Source organism: Corythoichthys intestinalis, chromosome 12 (genome assembly GCF_030265065.1).
Source record: "Corythoichthys intestinalis isolate RoL2023-P3 chromosome 12, ASM3026506v1, whole genome shotgun sequence".
Lineage (NCBI taxonomy): Eukaryota > Metazoa > Chordata > Actinopteri > Syngnathiformes > Syngnathidae > Corythoichthys > Corythoichthys intestinalis.
Genome location: NC_080406.1, coordinates 36,458,441 through 36,475,371, shown reverse-complemented (window position 1 = coordinate 36,475,371; position 16,931 = coordinate 36,458,441). Strand labels below are relative to the sequence as shown.

Below are 16,931 nucleotides of genomic sequence, written 5' to 3'. Positions count from 1 at the left end.
ATTAGCTGCTAGGATTCAATAGACTAGGCAGTGGTTATTATTACCGGAACCGACAATTTGCAAAGCGTGATTTTTCTTTTGCCGTGAACTGCTCTGATCAGGCATTCGGTATAATATTGGCCTGGTGGGAATTGGTTATTTTGCCGTGACGCGTTCACGGCTAAATAACGCTTGGAGGCAAATTACCGGTTACGGCAGAAATATTCACTCAGTATATACTACCAGTTTTCTTAGTTCTACACATTACATATTCCACGTAATTGATAAAGGTCAACTTACAGGGTGACTTTATGAGGTAGTTGTAGGTGTTTCCGAACTCCACTGCAGGCAATTCCTTTGGATTGTTTATCCAGCTATCAGTTGGTACTTTGTATGGGCAGATTTGCAGGCCAATACACGCTAATTTTATTTGTAAAGTTGTATCGCCTCCTCGCGTCTGTCGGCAGTGGCTCGTGATAATAATAAGTCATGTTTAAGATGTTTTTATGAAAAAAAGACACAAAACACAGCTGAAATATATGAATTTCAGACGTTTGTCGACGGATGTTTACCTGTGCGTGCCCCCCTCTCAAAATGGCGCCACGCTGCTATGCGAGATTACGTCATCGTTACATCACGCCGACTGCGAGAATAGGTTCGCTGCAAAAGACACCACTGCTTTAAGATGGTCGCCACTTACTAACGCCGCCTACTCCAAGTGACTAGCGCTCTCTATGTGTAATATCTATGGTTATACGCCACTTTCGGTATGACTGTTTCTCAGAAAATTTTTTAAATGATTTAAAAAAAAAAAAAAAAAACTGACGACTTATAGCACGAAATACAAACAAATAAATAATTATGCGAAACACTTCAAATGTTTAAAGCGGTTTAATGCGACTGGAGTGTTTCCCTTTATAGGGAATGGGACGTACTACGTCATTGTTTGGACCCGCCTCCATGCTGGCAATATAATTCACTTCCGGGCCGGCAGAGTCAATGCGGATTGTAACGTGTGATAGTGCTAAGCTAACTCTTTCGGTGTTTTAGAAAGAAAATATGGGTGCTTTATTGTTGCGTTACCGGGTGCAACAGCGTCTCCTACGACAAAAAAAGGGGTGAGGAAAAATGGACTCACTTTTCACCGTTTTCCTGCATGGAGGACCAAATATCAGATCACGAAGGTACGACGGATGGCTGGATTGCAGCGGTTCGTCGGAAAAGCATTTCTTATGATCATATTTCTGCTGGAGTGAGAGTGTGTTCCTGTCATCTCTACTCTTGTAAATTGAACGATTTATCCACTTTTGGTTTCAATACGTTTTTGTTTTTTTACACCGTTGTGTAAATCTGCCTCGGTAGCAATGCTCGCCTACTACGACTCACCTACCTGTTGTGTTCCTAGGTAAACCTGCTGACAACACATCCCGATTGGTCACCATCTCTCTTCTTGGATCATTTGACAAAGAAAATTTGTTCAATGGAGTGGTTCCATTTGTCCTGTGTCGGACTCAAACAAGCCCCTGCAGCAGACGCCATCTGGGTCTGCCCTTCTCGTCGATGAACTGCGGGCTTTTAACTTAGTGAAAATGCAAGAACTTTAATGCACATATTTATTCTGCCTGGCTATTTAACTATGGCCAGTGACGTTTTTTTTAACCACTTTGACAAAGACACGTTTCATTGTAATGTTGAATTTATATATTCTATTATTTTTTTAAATTTATAATATTCTTATTTGCAATAATGTAGACTTTAGACTGTCAATTCAAATAGTGTTGGAAAAGTTGCAATACCTAAAATAGAAATGCAAGAACTGTAAAGTACATATTTATACACGTTTATTTACCTAAGGCCACTGGATGTTTTTTAACTGCTTTGAAAAATACAGGTTTTGTTGTGATCTTGTATTTATATAGTATATAGCTTTTTATAATGTATTATGTATTATAATATTTGCTGCCCCCTGCCAGAGTGTGGGCCATTTTGTACTAAAAGGATTTTAAACTGTCAGTTCAAATACTGTGTTGGAGACTAGTACTTGCAATACTTAAAATGGAAATGCAAGAACTTTAAAGCACATATTTATCCTGTCTGGCAATTTACCCAAGGCCAGTAAATAGTGTTTTAAACTGCTTTGACAAAGACACGTTTATTGTGATCTTGTATTTGTGTATTACTTATAATTATATAATATTTGCTGCCACCGTCAGAGGGTGGGCCTTGTTTGCACTAATTTAAAGATTTTAAACTGTCAATTCAAATATCGTATTGGAGAAATTGCATTACTTGAAATAAATCTATTGCAACTTATCAGTCCCAGTTCTTGTCTACAACACTGTCCAAAAATTGTCAATGCATATTCCAAATAGAATAACAAAATTAAGTCACCTGACTTTGTAATTATTACACCTGTTTATTATGAAGACCTGAAGTAAACAACAAGCAGTTACAGTTTGTCAAGAAGTTGTTCAAGTCATGTTTTGGTATTCATATTTTATTGACTTTTCATAACAACACTTGGGATTGTGTTTGTAAGAGCAGAGCAAACTGAAGTTTCAGCGTGCACTCTTCGCCTTTCCAACCTCTCATAACGCTCCGATGTGGTGCGCTTGACCTCAGAATAACCCAAGAAGAGATATGGTGACCAATCGGGATGTGTTGTCAGCATTTCATATGCAGGTTTTCCTAGTAACACAACAGGTAGGTGAGGAGGAGTAGGTTAGCATTGCTACCGAGGCAGATTTACACAACAGTAAAGAAAAAAACAAAAAACGTATTGAAACCAAAACGGATAAATCGTTCAACTTACAAGAGTAGAGATGAGGGGAATACACTCTCATTCCAGCAGAAATATGATCATAAGAAATGCTTTTCCGACGAACCGCTGCAATCCAGCCATCCGTCGTACCTTCGTGATCTGATATTTGGTCCTCCATTCAGGAAAACGGTGAAAAGTGAGTCCATTTTTCCTAACCCCTTTTTTTGTCGTAGGAGACGCTGTTGCACCCGGTAACGCAACAATAAGCACCCATATTTTCTTTCTAAAACACCGAAAGAGTTAGCTTAGCACTACCACACGTTACAATCCGCATTGACTCTGCCGGCCCGGAAGTGAATTATATTGCCAGCATGGAGGCGGGTCCAAACAATGACGTAGTACGTCCCATTCCCTATTGATAAAAGACTTGACGGTTAGATCCTGTTTGTGTACTTTTCCAAGAAACCCCGCCTCTCCCTTTGTTGCTTTCAATTTTTGTCCTCACAGTAAACTTCAGTTGTAAATTTCTCTTCATCATAGGAATCCTGATACAACTTTACACCTAGTACGTCGACCTTCTCCGAAAAGTGAGTCATAAGTGTATGACTTTTGTTTCTTCCACTTTTTCAGTTTCACAATTCGTTTGCGGAAATTCCGCTATCGTGACGCCCTTTATCAGTAACCTACGCTTTCGCTTATTTCCCACGTTATATTCAAACGATTTGAAAACTTAAACCGACAACACCTTTCCTTTTATCTATATATTTTCTAGGAATACAAATGGATGTTTGCCGTCAAAGAGCCTTATACGGACTTCCTGCATCTGATAAGCCTTCAGATATGCATTGTGTCATACAACAAATATCCGAGTCTCTTGGTAGCATTGAGCGCGCCAAGGTTTTCTACTTGTGCGAAATTTTGGACACGGATAATACAGCTGTCCGTGTGAAGGAGACGCTTACCTCCAAAGTCATGAGCTATGACGCGGACAGTCTGTTCCTGGCTGAGCTCATGCTCCATTTGAGAAGGTATGACATCCTGAGAAAGGTCCTGGGGTCCAGCAAGGATGAAGTGGAGAGGGCTTTGGGATCCAGGCAGGTTTTACCCAGATTCAGGTGAGCTAGCTCTCTTAAAGATTTAAGAGTTTTATTTATATTTGAGACCAAGAAAAGTAGATTAGATTTCATTTTTTCACCCTAAAAGAGATGACATGCCAATATTTCTGTACTATTAATATTGACTTTAGTTTGACTGCTGTGTGTGTTATCAAGGAAAAAGAACTATTTAAACTGCATAAGTACCGCCCGTCTCATCAGACCATAGGATATAGTTCCATGTTGACATGTCTTCAGCAAACTGTTAGCGGGCTTTCTTGTGTACCGTCTTTAGAAGAGGCTTCCTCCTGGGGTGACAGCCATGCACACCAGTGGCGTACCGCAAGCAACACGTCACCTCCGCTCATTAATATTCATGACATTAGCTACTGTTGCTAAGTAGGGACAAGCCACCATTTGTCCCTAATAGGAAATGAATGGAAATCGTGTACGAAGGAGATGTTTACAGAGCTAAACCTACCAATTCTCTCCGATGTCAAAATGATGTGCCTGGTGCCAAATTCACTGGCAAAGATGTCGAAGAACATAAAAATGTTCAGTGAAAGAGATGGCTTCAGTGTCGAAGGCTGAAAAAGAAGAAAAAAACAAGCCGACCTAAGCATAGCCTTAGCTTTTTTATCGACGCGACTGACAATGACATTCTCCTGTTTCAACAAGCTATCCTTTACCATCAGCCCTGTCTTTCTTATATATCCTCTGGTTGTCCTACGTCTCTGACCGTTCTTCGGGGTAATTTAGTTCGCTTTTTGTAGCGATCGCAAATGCTACTCAGTGACAGCCAACGAACACGTTTAATTTTTTCATTTATAACAAATCTTAATTCTATAATTTATTTACACTTCCCCTTACTAAAGTTGTTTATATATATATATATATATATATAACAGAAACGGTAACAGTGGCAGTCAGATACCATTGTAATTCTTTTCAGGTCATTCATTGTCAGACAGAAGCAGTACGGCACAAGGTTACGCTAAAAACATAAGTATAAATATAAAAATGGCTTACCTCTTTGTCCTCTGAAAGACCATGCCAAACAACAAAATGTTTACTGCGTATGAAATGTGAATGGATTCACCGAGCTGGTGTTAAAGTCCGTGCAAGTAGATTCGGTCTTCACATTTTTTCCTCCCGAGTTTTTGGTTTCCGGAAACGTATGAAGAAAACATCCTTCAAGTGTCGTAATATCTAGAGTCGTTTCTACAAGTTCCAAAAAAACAATGTGTGATCGGCATGTTCGTTTGTGAAAGATTAGCGGAGAAAAGTAGCACCAATTACGTTGTTTCTATGCAAGGGCAGGTCTATAATGTCCCACTTCAGCTTTACTTCCGGTTTATGATGCGACGTCACGGTCTAAAAATAGCATGCGTGCGGTACACCATTTGATGTAGAGTGCGGCGTATGGTCCTAGCACTAACAGGCTGACCCCCCTCCTCTTCAATCGCTGCAGTAATGCTGACACCACTCCTGTAACAAAACACATGACATTTTGGAGGGAAAATGACAAGCAGTACTCAGTTTGGACATTTAGGGATGCACATTTTTTCAAATGGGTGTTCTCACTTTTGTTGCCAGGGGTTTAGATATTAATGGCTATATTTTGAGTTAATTTTTTGGGGGGGGGGGACAAATTAATTAATTCTATTATATAAGCTGGACACAGAATACTTTTCATTGTGTCAAAGTGTCATTTTGTCAGTGTTGTCCCATGACAAGATATACTTAAATACCTGCAGAAATGCAAAGGATGTACTCACTTTTGTGATACACTGTAAGTATTTTTTTGCTAGTCTAGATTGCATTATTTGTGCAATGAAAAAAATATTATACTATTATACTATACTAATATTATAATAATTATTATACTATAAAATATAGCAAAAAATTATGCCATGGTTAGATAACTGCAGACACAGGATACCAATGATGTGAAGTGGTGCTCCTGCCAAAGTGCTCAAATATGTGAAAATCAGTCAACTATGATAGCCTGATGTTGACAACGATTGAGGAACATGTATATACACTAACGTTGAAAAGTTTAGGGTCACTTTGAAATTTCCTCCTTTTTGAAAGAAAATCAGTTCCTTTTCAGTGGAAATAACATTTAACTAATCAGAAAATCACTATACATTATCAATGTGGAAAATGACTATTCTAGCTGGAAACGTCCAATTTTAATACAATATCTATGTAGTTTTGTAAAGAGGCCCATTTACAGCAAACATCACTCCAGTGTTCTAATTAGGGATGTCCCGATCCAGGTTTTTGCACTTCCGATCTGATACCGATATTGTTTTGCACTTCCGATCCGATACTGATACTGGCCGATACCGACCTATCTGAGCATGTGTTAAAGTTTAAAGTTATTTAGCCTCCTTACTTAGTTGTCAGACTCATGTTGAAAACGGTTTTATTACCCTTGATAACAACTAGCCAGCTGAATTAGGTGAGTTTGAATAACACACAACGGTTGGTAACAAGAAACTGACCTGTTTATTCAGTGACAAACACAAAACATTATAAATAACAAACAGAAATTGCATAGTCAGTCAGTAAAACGAGCAAATAATATTGTAAACTGTCTTAAAAAAGCAAAACACACCAACAACCTCAGTGGAAAATCCCACAAATCCCCCAAGCTATTAGATGCTTTTAATGTTTCGTGCATTAGTTACAAAATTGTATTTGTCCACTTATTACTTGTGTTTTGTCGCCCTCTGCTGGCGCTTGGGTGCGACTGATTTTATCGGTTTCAGAATTGTGTAATCATTGACATAAAAACAACATAATAACAACAATGGCGAGCTACTAGTTTATTTTTTGACTGAAAATTTTACAAATTTTATTAAAACGAAAACATTAGGGGGGTTTAATATAAAATTTCTATAACTTGTACTAACATTTATCTTTTAACAACTACAAGTCTTTCTATCCATGGATCGCTTTAACAGAATGTTAATAATGTTAATGCCATCTTGTTGATTTATTGTTATGATAAAAAAAATACAGTACTTATGTACCTTATGTTGAATGTATATATCTGTCTTGTTTCTTATATTTCCATTCCAACAATAATTTACAGAAAATATGGCATATTTTATAGATGTTTTAAATTGCGATTAATTACGATGAATTTCTAAGCTGTAATTAACTCGATTAAAAATTTTAATCGTTTGACAGCCCTAAAATGTATTTATAAAATGTTAACAAAACAATGTGTTAATTTTTATATTCGTCATAAACAAATCAACTCTTCATGTTATATTTTATATAATACTTTCCTAATAAAAAGTAGTATTTTTGGACTCCAATAACTCTGTTCATGATAACACTTGTATATGATTATGTAGTATGTTTGCATTGCACGGAATCATGCAATTGTTCCTTATATTATCCATGCTCCCTCCCTTAGAGTACTAATGGCGCATATAAGCGAAGATATGACCAACGACGATATTAAGAGTGTGAAATTTCTGCTAAGTGACATGCTACCGCGTGAGAAAATAGAATCTGCAAAGGTAAGAGGAGAACTAGACAGTACATTCCTGCCATGGCGAGAAATTTTGTGGTTGAATTTGAATAAGCATTTTTCCTTCCCAATGACAACATCTTGAATATTTGCAGAACTTCCTGGACGTGATTATAGAGCTAGAGAAGCTGGGTAAAATTTCCCCCAAACGAGTGGACTTTTTGGAGGAATGTTTAAGGATTGTGGGCAGAATTGATCTCGCCAAAAAACTCAAGATGTTCAAGATGTCAGGTGAGCATTTGTGCCATTTAAATGTTAAATGTAAATCAAGTTACTGTATGTTTACAAAAACAAAAAAAAAATCCATGAAATAAATTTTACCTTAAAACAGGTTTATGTTGCCTTTCCGTTTTCTTAATTTTAAAAATATATATTTTAACTTTAAAAAATAATTTGCCTTTACAAACTCACTGAGGTCCACTAGTACCCTCCAGGGGAGAAGCCGTGCATTACAACTTGAAAACGGCATTAGGAATTTTTGTAAATTTTAGGGTTGCACCAATACAGTTGTACCTCTACGTACGAAGTTAATTGTTCCAGGAGCGTGTTTGTAAGTCGAAAATGGTCGTATGTTAAGCAGGGTTTTCCCATAAGAATACATTATAATTCCATTTAATTCGTTCCACAGCCCGAAAAGCTACACTAAATCCTTAATAAATACTGCTGGTAATATTACATTTGGCAATTACACATATAGCAAAACAAATAAATTAATAAAAACCGGAATAATATAATAATAATTCCTGTAATAATGTAACGAATCGGGTTCTAATGTGGCAGACGTGTTTTTCGTGCTGTACCTGAACACACTGCGTCGCTGATGTGACAGAGGGAAAGGTGCGGTTGAGTTTTATTCTCATTTTATGTTTTGTTGAGAACACGGTCAACTACGGCGGACAGTTGACATGTTGTGTTGCACAAGTTCTCAAGTAAATGATAAAAACCTGACGAAGTGGGTGATTTCTTTGGCGATGTTACCACAATAGTAATTGTCACCTTGACATATAAAGACTGGCGAACGGAGGTCGGAGGGCGACTGTGGAGATCGTCGACATTCTACGGCCGTATTGTTGAGCCAGTTCACGGATGCGCACCTCAATCACGCTCATATTTTTATGTCTTTTCCATCTTCATTTCAATGGCAAGCACCACCTTTTTCCTTGTTTCACCACCTGCACTAACCTTCTTGGAACCTGTGTTGATTTCTCTCACAAGAAAATCTGCAGTGCGTCCGTCTGCGGCGCAGTCGTGTCGTCAGTTGTAGAAGCAAATGGCGAGTCAAATTTTACGTCAATTGTTGAAAAGATCGTGTGTCGAAGCAATCGTATGTCGAGGTACCACTGTACTAGTATGGATACCAATATGCTACTAAAATTATTGTACATCATCGGTATAGAGAGTAGTAAGAATTGCTGCGCCGATGGTGCGCATAGTGTACTTTTCAAAATCTAGTTTCCAACCTCCGTTCTCCCTACCCAAGATGGTCACCTGCTATGCACGTCTTCGTATAGATAGGAAGGGCGACAAGTCCTCTTAAGACAATAATATAGGTCCAATCATGTGGCGACCAATTATCCTTCTGATGTGTTTTTCAATGAGTTCATCCCTAGTAGACGTACAATCCATTTGAAGTAGGAGGGTTGGCAGCCAAGCCATGATAGCAATGACTTGACATTCAAGTGACTATGCAGTAATTTAGAATTTAAAGCAACCCCCCCCCCCCCCCCCCAAAAAAAAAAAAAAAAAAAAACGTGGTTGGCAAGCAGTATCACAACCAGGTATCAGAATCTTTATCGGGGGCAAAAAAAAATTGTATCGGTGAAGCACTTTCAATTTCACATCCCTTTTGAAAATGCCTAAATGAAAGTAGAAATAGCTTAGTGGCTATATACTTCCATGATCTTTGGAGCCAGTGACAGCCTTTATTTTCCTTCGTCTGATTGATTTTCCATCTGATTACAGTAAACCTGCCAACAACTGAAGAAGTTGTACACCACGCCTGCCAGGTAAGATACATACTCATGATTCAATCTACATGTATCAGCGTCAGTGATTAAATCAAGATTACTCTTCTATCTACTAGAATCCAGTAAATCGATACACCTTTACCAGCGAACCCAGAGGAGTTTGTCTTATTATAGACTGTGTGGGTAACGATGGAGGTGAGACACCAAGTATCTTCAAGCTACAATTCGACTACATATTCTGTACGTAAATTGGAAGCAAAAACAAGTTAGGATAATAACTAGCATACATGTGATGGTGATATAAGCAAGCAAGCAACGTATTTTCTAAACAAAAACAATACGTATAGAAATATAATGGAATATACATACATATATTTTGGAAAGATGGATGCCATTCCAGTGACATTTTTCTTCTCTCTCAGAGATGCTGGAGCACACGTTTAAGTCGCTGAACTTTGACGTGACTCTACATAAATGGCTCGGTCTGATTGAGACCGTTACGACGCTCAAAAGCGTTTTTCGTGGAGGTTCTGACCACAGAGGCGACGGCCACGTCTGCTGCATCGTCAGTCGTGCAACTGACAATCACCTCCTGGCCACAGATTCGGATTGCGAAGGGCTCCGTCTTCAAGATGTTCGGCGACTCTTTACCGGGGCTGGCTGTTCGGCGTTGGTTGGCAAGCCAAAGCTGTTCTTTGTCCAGAGTTACACTGTACCAGCGTTACAACCCTTTGTCGGAGGGAACTACTGGGATGATGAGCAACTGGAAACGGATGGCGGGGGTGGTCAGTTGCAAACTGATAGTACTCCGTTTGATGCAGATGTGCTGTGGAGTCACTGCCGAACTGGAGAACAGCAACTACAGGAAGGTCAACATCACTCCGTGTATCTTAAGGCTTTGACAGGAGCTTTAAGTGGATGCCAAAGAAGGTATGGAGACCTAATATTCACTATACAGTACTTCGCATTAGGATATCAACACATTAATTCCATACTTCACATCAATACCAACAATGTATACCTGCCATACTCTAGTCTTTCCTCTCCTCCTGCTTCCTGTCATATCAGTTAGCTGGTGTATTCCGTCCTCACCCTTAATAAATGAAGATGACTTTTTTAACGATAATACATAGCATATTTATATTCTTTCCTGTTTCTGTAGATCTTGTCCCTATTCTTATCCATTTTTTCAGTTTTTCATATTGTTTTATGATACTCTGACAGGAGCAGACATGTGATTGATCTACACGAGGAGGTGGATAAAGTGATCATGGAGCACAACAGCAGGCATCCTGGAGCAGAATACCACATAGACCTAAAAAACACTTTGACCAAAAATCTGTACTTATAAGACTTGTACCTACTCTACTTACGTATTTGATCACTTTTTGTCAAGTATATCATACACTTGGCCAATTTCACAGTGCAGCTAAAAACATTTGTATTTGATTCTTTGCTTGGAATGTAATACTGTATGTGATCAACTATACAGCCAAACTTTAGTTTTAATAGCATGCAATACACTACATTAGCACTGCAATGTATGATTAGACAAATTACTATATTGAATGTGCTTGAAGATGAATAGTACACATGTAACATACCCCAATTAAAAAAAAAAAAAAATTGGTCTCAAGTACCGTATGAAGGTACAGCTTGACTGACATTTTGTCGGTCGGGGCGGGGGGTGCCTAGTCTGGGTTTTTGGTGAAAGGTGAGATTTTTTAAATGTAATGCAAGTGCAGTGTTTGAAGGAACACCTTAATATGCAATTAAAATAGTAACATTCACTGTCAGTTTTGTTTGGAGTGCGTTTTAACTGCTACAAGTGTGTACTTATGACCAAATGCATATGATCATACCTGTCAACCCGAGGCCGTTGGCAATCTTACAAATGGAGACGTATGCCCTTACAAATTGGTGATGAACCTTACAACGTATGTATGTAGCGTGTAATATGAAACAAAAACTCAATTTTTAAAATATGAATTTATTGGTATTATAGTAACAACCTGGTGCAATCAAAGAACAATCATTCAGCTACATCATGAATACTAAAATTTAACTGACTTTTGTTATTGTATGTAGCACTTTTGGCAATTTCTATCATGTCTTGATGGCTGCACTTCAGCTCGCAATTCAGTTTGATTTGAAGGTAGTGTGTCCAATTATAAATTAAAAAGGTCAATTGATAAAATTAACTTGCCGTTGCAATCTTTGAGTCAGGGAACATTTCTTTTGCTAATTCTGAGAAGTGATCAGCAATAGTTGCTAATTGTGTTCGGCAACAAATTGGCAGAATGAAATCTCCGATTTCGTCACTTTTCATTCTGCAGACATCTTTATGACCAGTGTTGTTAATCTTACTTTTACAAATTTGTTATAAATTACTTCTCCCAAAAATTTAGTAACTTACCTAAAAGTAATTAGTAACTTGGCAAAGTAACTGGTGTTACCTTTTTTTCATTTGAAAAAAAAAAAACCTTAGCCATGTTTGGAAATAGTTTAATGTGAACTTAAAATTGCTACCGTTTTTGCATTAGTTCCCTTCTACTTTCGACGTGTTAGTTTTGAAACCGTTTCATAATTTAAAGATTCAAGTCAAGATTTTGCCGATTTAGTATTTTAGATAAGTTCACTAGGAAGGTTTACTACAACAGAGCCTGAGAAGTCTACTGCTTCAAAATGGCAGCTGTTTAATGTCATCTGTCATTTTGCATGTAGTTCTATAAGCATTTGATATCTCGGCGTAGATTGTAGGCCGTCAGCTAGTCAGGAAATATTGGAGCCGCATAGCATCGCGTTTGCTAGTGTCACACTTCAGTGTCTGACTCTTCTCGTGTCATTCAACCAACGTAGTAACGCATCGTAATGCAGTCTCATTGCCAAAACTGACAAAATCCAGACCCAAAAAAAATGCACGAAAATGTACATATTTAAAAATCAGTGCTCATTTGTACAAATTATGCGGAAACCGTACAACTTTACAGATATGAAACTACGATGCACAATTTGCATTCAACTAAAAATTGTAAGATTTATCCCTAACATCCACATTGGGTTAGAAATGTCAAGCTATTCCCTCCCCAGTAAGATTTTGAACCTAAGCAAAATTTTTAGCTCATCTGGTACCTACATGGCACTTGTAAAGTCAAGGGCAAATTTGTTTAATAGCTTGACTCCTAATGGACTAGTTTGAACATTGACCACCATTTAGGATTACAGTAGAACATTGACCAATTTATAATAGCCAAATGTATCGCCAAGATTTGTTGACATCTTAAATTGAAACCATTATAGATTTTGAAGCCAACAGCACTGAGGAATGTGAAAAAGCTGAAAATAGGCAATATTTGACATTGCACCACAGTAGGCTTGCTGCAAAGTCCAATAAAACCAATGTGATAAGAGAAAAACACTTTCCACAGTAATTAAAACTTGCCATAAGAGATTTAAAAACTAAAGCGAGTCCTGCTGCATGAAGGCATTCTTGAAATGTGTTGAAAACGGAATTTTTGCTTATTGGGCAGCCCTGAGAGACCCTGAGCAAGTATATGTAATTTCAGAAACTATGGTGAATTGAGTAAATGCATTTTCCCCAGCTCAGATTAGTAAATATAAGAATGTATTTGTACAGGAGGATGCCATTTGACAGAGGGAGAAGTCAAATGTGATGACCATTCAAAAAGGCAGATTCAATTTCAATGATTTATTAGAGTTGCTGCAATGAACAAGCTGTAACCTGCAAACAATGTACAAATTGGTGATCAGTAGCTTCAACAAAAAATAAAATGGCACCACCTTCGACCTTACCTTGGAGACTACAAATTGTTCCATTTTTGACACCTGCTTCCACGCTTACAGCAACTTTTTCCACAAGGGCAAGGTACATAATAGGGCACACAGAAAGGCAGAGGGCAAAGGCTGGGTTCGTGGCAAGGAGGAATTCTGGGGCAGCCAGGGCAAGGCGGACACTTATGTTCAATCAGTGCAAACGACTCTTCACCAGATCCACCCATGTCTTCATTAGCCTCAGGTCCCAAATTGTGTTCACCAGCTTGGACACCGGGTAGGCCCAATCGCTCCATATCTGACTCTACTGGCATGTAATACGTAGGATCCCAACTAGGTGCCAGGCTTCTCGGGGAACTCCTGTCCAACCCAAAGGGTGCAAAACCTCCCCGTCTAGAACCATGTCCTAAAGAAGAGTCAAAAATATAGTCAAAAGTACAAAAAAAAAAAAAAAAGTCAGACATTGACTATGCCCAATTCTGTCAATTTAAATCACTTTGGCATCTATTCCATTTGAATAGAAAGTGGGCGGTGGCCAGTAAACTGCTGCCAGGCCTCTTCAAATTAACTGATATCAGTCAATGGCAGCCCATGAGATTCAAAGCGCCATCATGATCTAAATGTTTAAAAACTTAACATGCCAAGAATTGCCTTACCGTTTTTGTTCACAATTTCCAGCATAAAGATTTCCCATTATGTACCACCCCCCACTCATCATTACAAGCTCAGAATTGGGCAAAACAAGGATTTTTCCCCAGAGTAGTCCATTAATTCTAGCGTGGCCCTCTGGATATACAAGCCTGTTGTCCATTTTCACACGTCAGTGCAGGATATAGTCTACTGTCAAAAAATTTGACAGACTAATGACATCTCAAGTTTTGGGGTTAAGATATGAAAGATTGAAATTACAGAGTCAGCCATTTGCAAATTGGATGGTGCTGCAAATGCATGGCAGTGGAAAACCAGTGACTGGGAGGAGTCAGAATGATGCTGTCAAATCAAAGCAATTTACAATGGTTCAGATTTACTCATGAACATCCTTTAGTTGTTGAGGTTCAATGACGTACAATTTGGGGTTAGCCTCACTAATATTGTAGTTAAGGACATGTTTTGCCCCCAACTAACACATCATTTTGGACATACAAGGAGGCAAGGACCACCAAACTTTAAGTGGCAAGTTTCAAAAGAGATGAAACACCATTGCAAAATAGTCATTGGAAAGCATTTTGATTATGCCAATTTTGAAAAATTGGGTATCTGGAGAGATTTGGGTTTGCTAACTAGGTCACATATACATAATTTGCTGGCACTTACCCTTTACATATGGTCCAAAGGCCAACAGCCAGAGCACAAGCACCCTGAAAAAGGGGAGTTAACCAGTGAAAGAACATTTAAAAGATCTGCATCATGAAAGTCAAACTAAAACTAAACAAGAGAATACTACCTCAGAGCAAAGTCAAAAGTCATTATTGACCACACGTGCTTGTTCTTCTTACTCAGCTTTGCAACTTCAGTTCTTGTGTCCTGCTGTTACTGTGGCTAACAACACACTGGCTCTATTTAAATGCTGACAGCGTGACACCTGCACCAATCAGTGTGGTGATTTCAATTATTGCACTCAGGTGTGTGGGAGGTGCATCATTTGGAAATTGTGCTTCATCTTTGTTTTTTAAGTGTGATATGAGCCAACAATATGCTGAAAATGTGTATTCTATAGACACAATAAATATAAAATGTAAAATTAAAATATTTTTATGCAGTAAAAATGGGGGGGGTGTATTATTTAAGAAAGAAAAAAAACACCATTTCATTCAGGATTTTATTATTTTTCCTTTTTATTTGTGAGTTATTATTGGTCCTTTTGACAGTTTTTTTCTTCACTGTTCATTGGTTGCATTACAGTCACTATCTTTGAAAAAAGCGATCCAGGACACAGTATGTTTTGACGAAATATAGTTCACACCACTCTATATATGCCGGAAAACACTCAGGTGACTTGACGTTCCACTATGAGATCCCCAATTTGGCCAAATTTCAAAACTGTCCGATATGCATGTGTGATAGATCATTGGAAAGCTTAAAATCTCAATTTTCTGGGGGAAGAAAATTTTTGAACAGGAGGGCATTTTTTTTTTCGGGGGGGGGACAAAACATTTTTTTTAAACAGCAAGACCCTATCTGGAGGTGAGAGCACGCGAGAGCAGAATTACAGACGACATGACTTTAACGAGATATTATCGCGGACTTACTTTGTTTTGATCCAAAAACTCCATGTAGCATGTATCACCAAGTGTCATAACACAGCTGCGAATGGCCACAGCTAGATTTTTTGCGGATTTCATGTGTGAAACATGGTAATATAACGGGTCGCGATGCAAAAATCGCAGACATCAAGGAGTGGTCAAGATTTTCATTTTCCTATATTTACCTTTTTCAACATTTTTTTCCAATTTTTCTTTGTATGGATCGATTATTTATCATCTAACATATCGGGAACAATGCGACAGAAAAAAATAATAATAATACAATTAAGCGATAGTTATGAGGTAAATATCCGTGACTTTTTACAGACACCATTTTTTTTTTCATTGTGACTTAATTTGTTAACAAGTTTAAAATATGCGAGTGAATAATTTTTTTAAGTAGTTTTTTTTTTTTTTTTTTTAAACTAAAATTTAGACATCAATTAATGATTCTAAGCTAAAAATGACAGACATTTTGAATAATAAATATAATTAATTACCTTCGTTTTATGGCTGGTTTGAAACAAAAGCGGTTGCGCGACGTCTGTAAACGGGGGTTTTCAGGGTAAAACAGGCAAATTTTGGCAGCATATAGACATATTGTTCTATCAAACACAACAGTTGTTTTGGCTTAAAATACAGCAGTTTCTTTTAAAGAGGAGTGCAGAAACTGCTTTTTCAGTCTTGTGTTTTCCGCCATATATATATATATTATATATAATAGATATATGTGTATATATTAAGGGCTGTCAACGTTATCGCGTTAACGCGCGGTAATTAATTTTTTAAAATTAATCACGTTAAAATATTTGACGCAATTAACGCACATGTCCCGCTCAGAAAGTATTCTGCCTTTTGGTAAGTTTTACAGCAAGGCTTTTTATGCTGTCCAACAGCGAACTCATGTGGTCGCTTTGCGACATGGTTTATTGTTTTCTTACCAGTTCATTATGGCTGCACGACGTCTCGGGCTGATAATGTTGTGCTTATATGATCCTTGGACAAGATTTGTCCGTAAGTATGGTTGTTGTAAAGAATGTACATATTATGTTAGTAAGCGAAATGTTATATTTTTTGTATGAGACGCTTTTTGTTTATGTTTAGTGAACCTGTATAGCGTGCTAAGCTAACGTTGTTGCTAATGCAATGCTTGTGTACTTTTATTTTGTAGTTTTACGACGGTCTAAAGAGGACAATGGTTTGAGGCCATTTTATTAATAAATCAGATGAAAAAGGAAGAATTATTAAGGCGTCGTTCACTAGCTGTCTCGCTTTGGAAAAAGTAGACACTTCGGAGTGAGGACAGCATAGACAGATTTAAATGACAGTAGAGTGAAATGCCCACTACAGTCCTTATGTACCGTATGTTGAATGTATATATCCAACTTGTGTCTTATCTTTCCATTCCAACAATTTATTTTACAGAATATATATATAATTTACAGAAAAATATGGCATATTTTATAGACGGTTTGAATTGCGATTAATTGCGATTAATTAATTTTTAAGCTGTAATTAACTCGATTAAAAATTTTAATCGTTTGA

At 37.8% G+C, this 16,931-nt stretch overlaps 1 protein-coding gene and 1 long non-coding RNA gene across 2 annotated transcripts; one reads left to right on the top strand and one right to left on the bottom strand.

Annotated features, from left to right (window-relative positions):
• Window positions 1-2,460: 2,460 nt before the first annotated feature.
• Window positions 2,461-3,399, bottom strand: LOC130927433 (uncharacterized). Its single transcript, XR_009066427.1, has 2 exons — window positions 2,792-3,399; window positions 2,461-2,667 (listed from the first exon to the last, which is right to left on the bottom strand). It is a non-coding gene; the product is annotated as an uncharacterized LOC130927433 (long non-coding RNA).
• Window positions 3,155-15,247, top strand: LOC130927432 (CASP8 and FADD-like apoptosis regulator). The gene is made up of 8 exons (XM_057853253.1): window positions 3,155-3,327; window positions 3,513-3,855; window positions 7,268-7,373; window positions 7,480-7,615; window positions 9,347-9,390; window positions 9,468-9,546; window positions 9,774-10,281; window positions 10,576-15,247. The coding sequence occupies exons 2-8, from the start codon at window positions 3,521-3,523 to the stop codon at window positions 10,700-10,702; spliced, it is 1,335 nt and encodes a 444-aa protein (XP_057709236.1). The 5' UTR covers window positions 3,155-3,327; window positions 3,513-3,520; the 3' UTR covers window positions 10,703-15,247.
• The last annotated feature ends 1,684 nt before the right edge of the window (window positions 15,248-16,931 follow it).

What these genes read in the sequence shown, in the direction of transcription:
- LOC130927432 (XM_057853253.1), top strand. Translation starts at nt 3,521, where the DNA reads ATGGATGTTTGCCGTCAAAGAGCCTTATACGGACTTCCTGCATCTGAT. An exon ending in CAGGTTTTACCCAGATTCAG is followed by an intron (nt 3,856 to 7,267) that starts GTGAGCTAGCTC and finishes TCCCTCCCTTAG; the next exon opens with AGTACTAATGGCGCATATAA. An exon ending in AGAAAATAGAATCTGCAAAG is followed by an intron (nt 7,374 to 7,479) that starts GTAAGAGGAGAA and finishes GAATATTTGCAG; the next exon opens with AACTTCCTGGACGTGATTAT.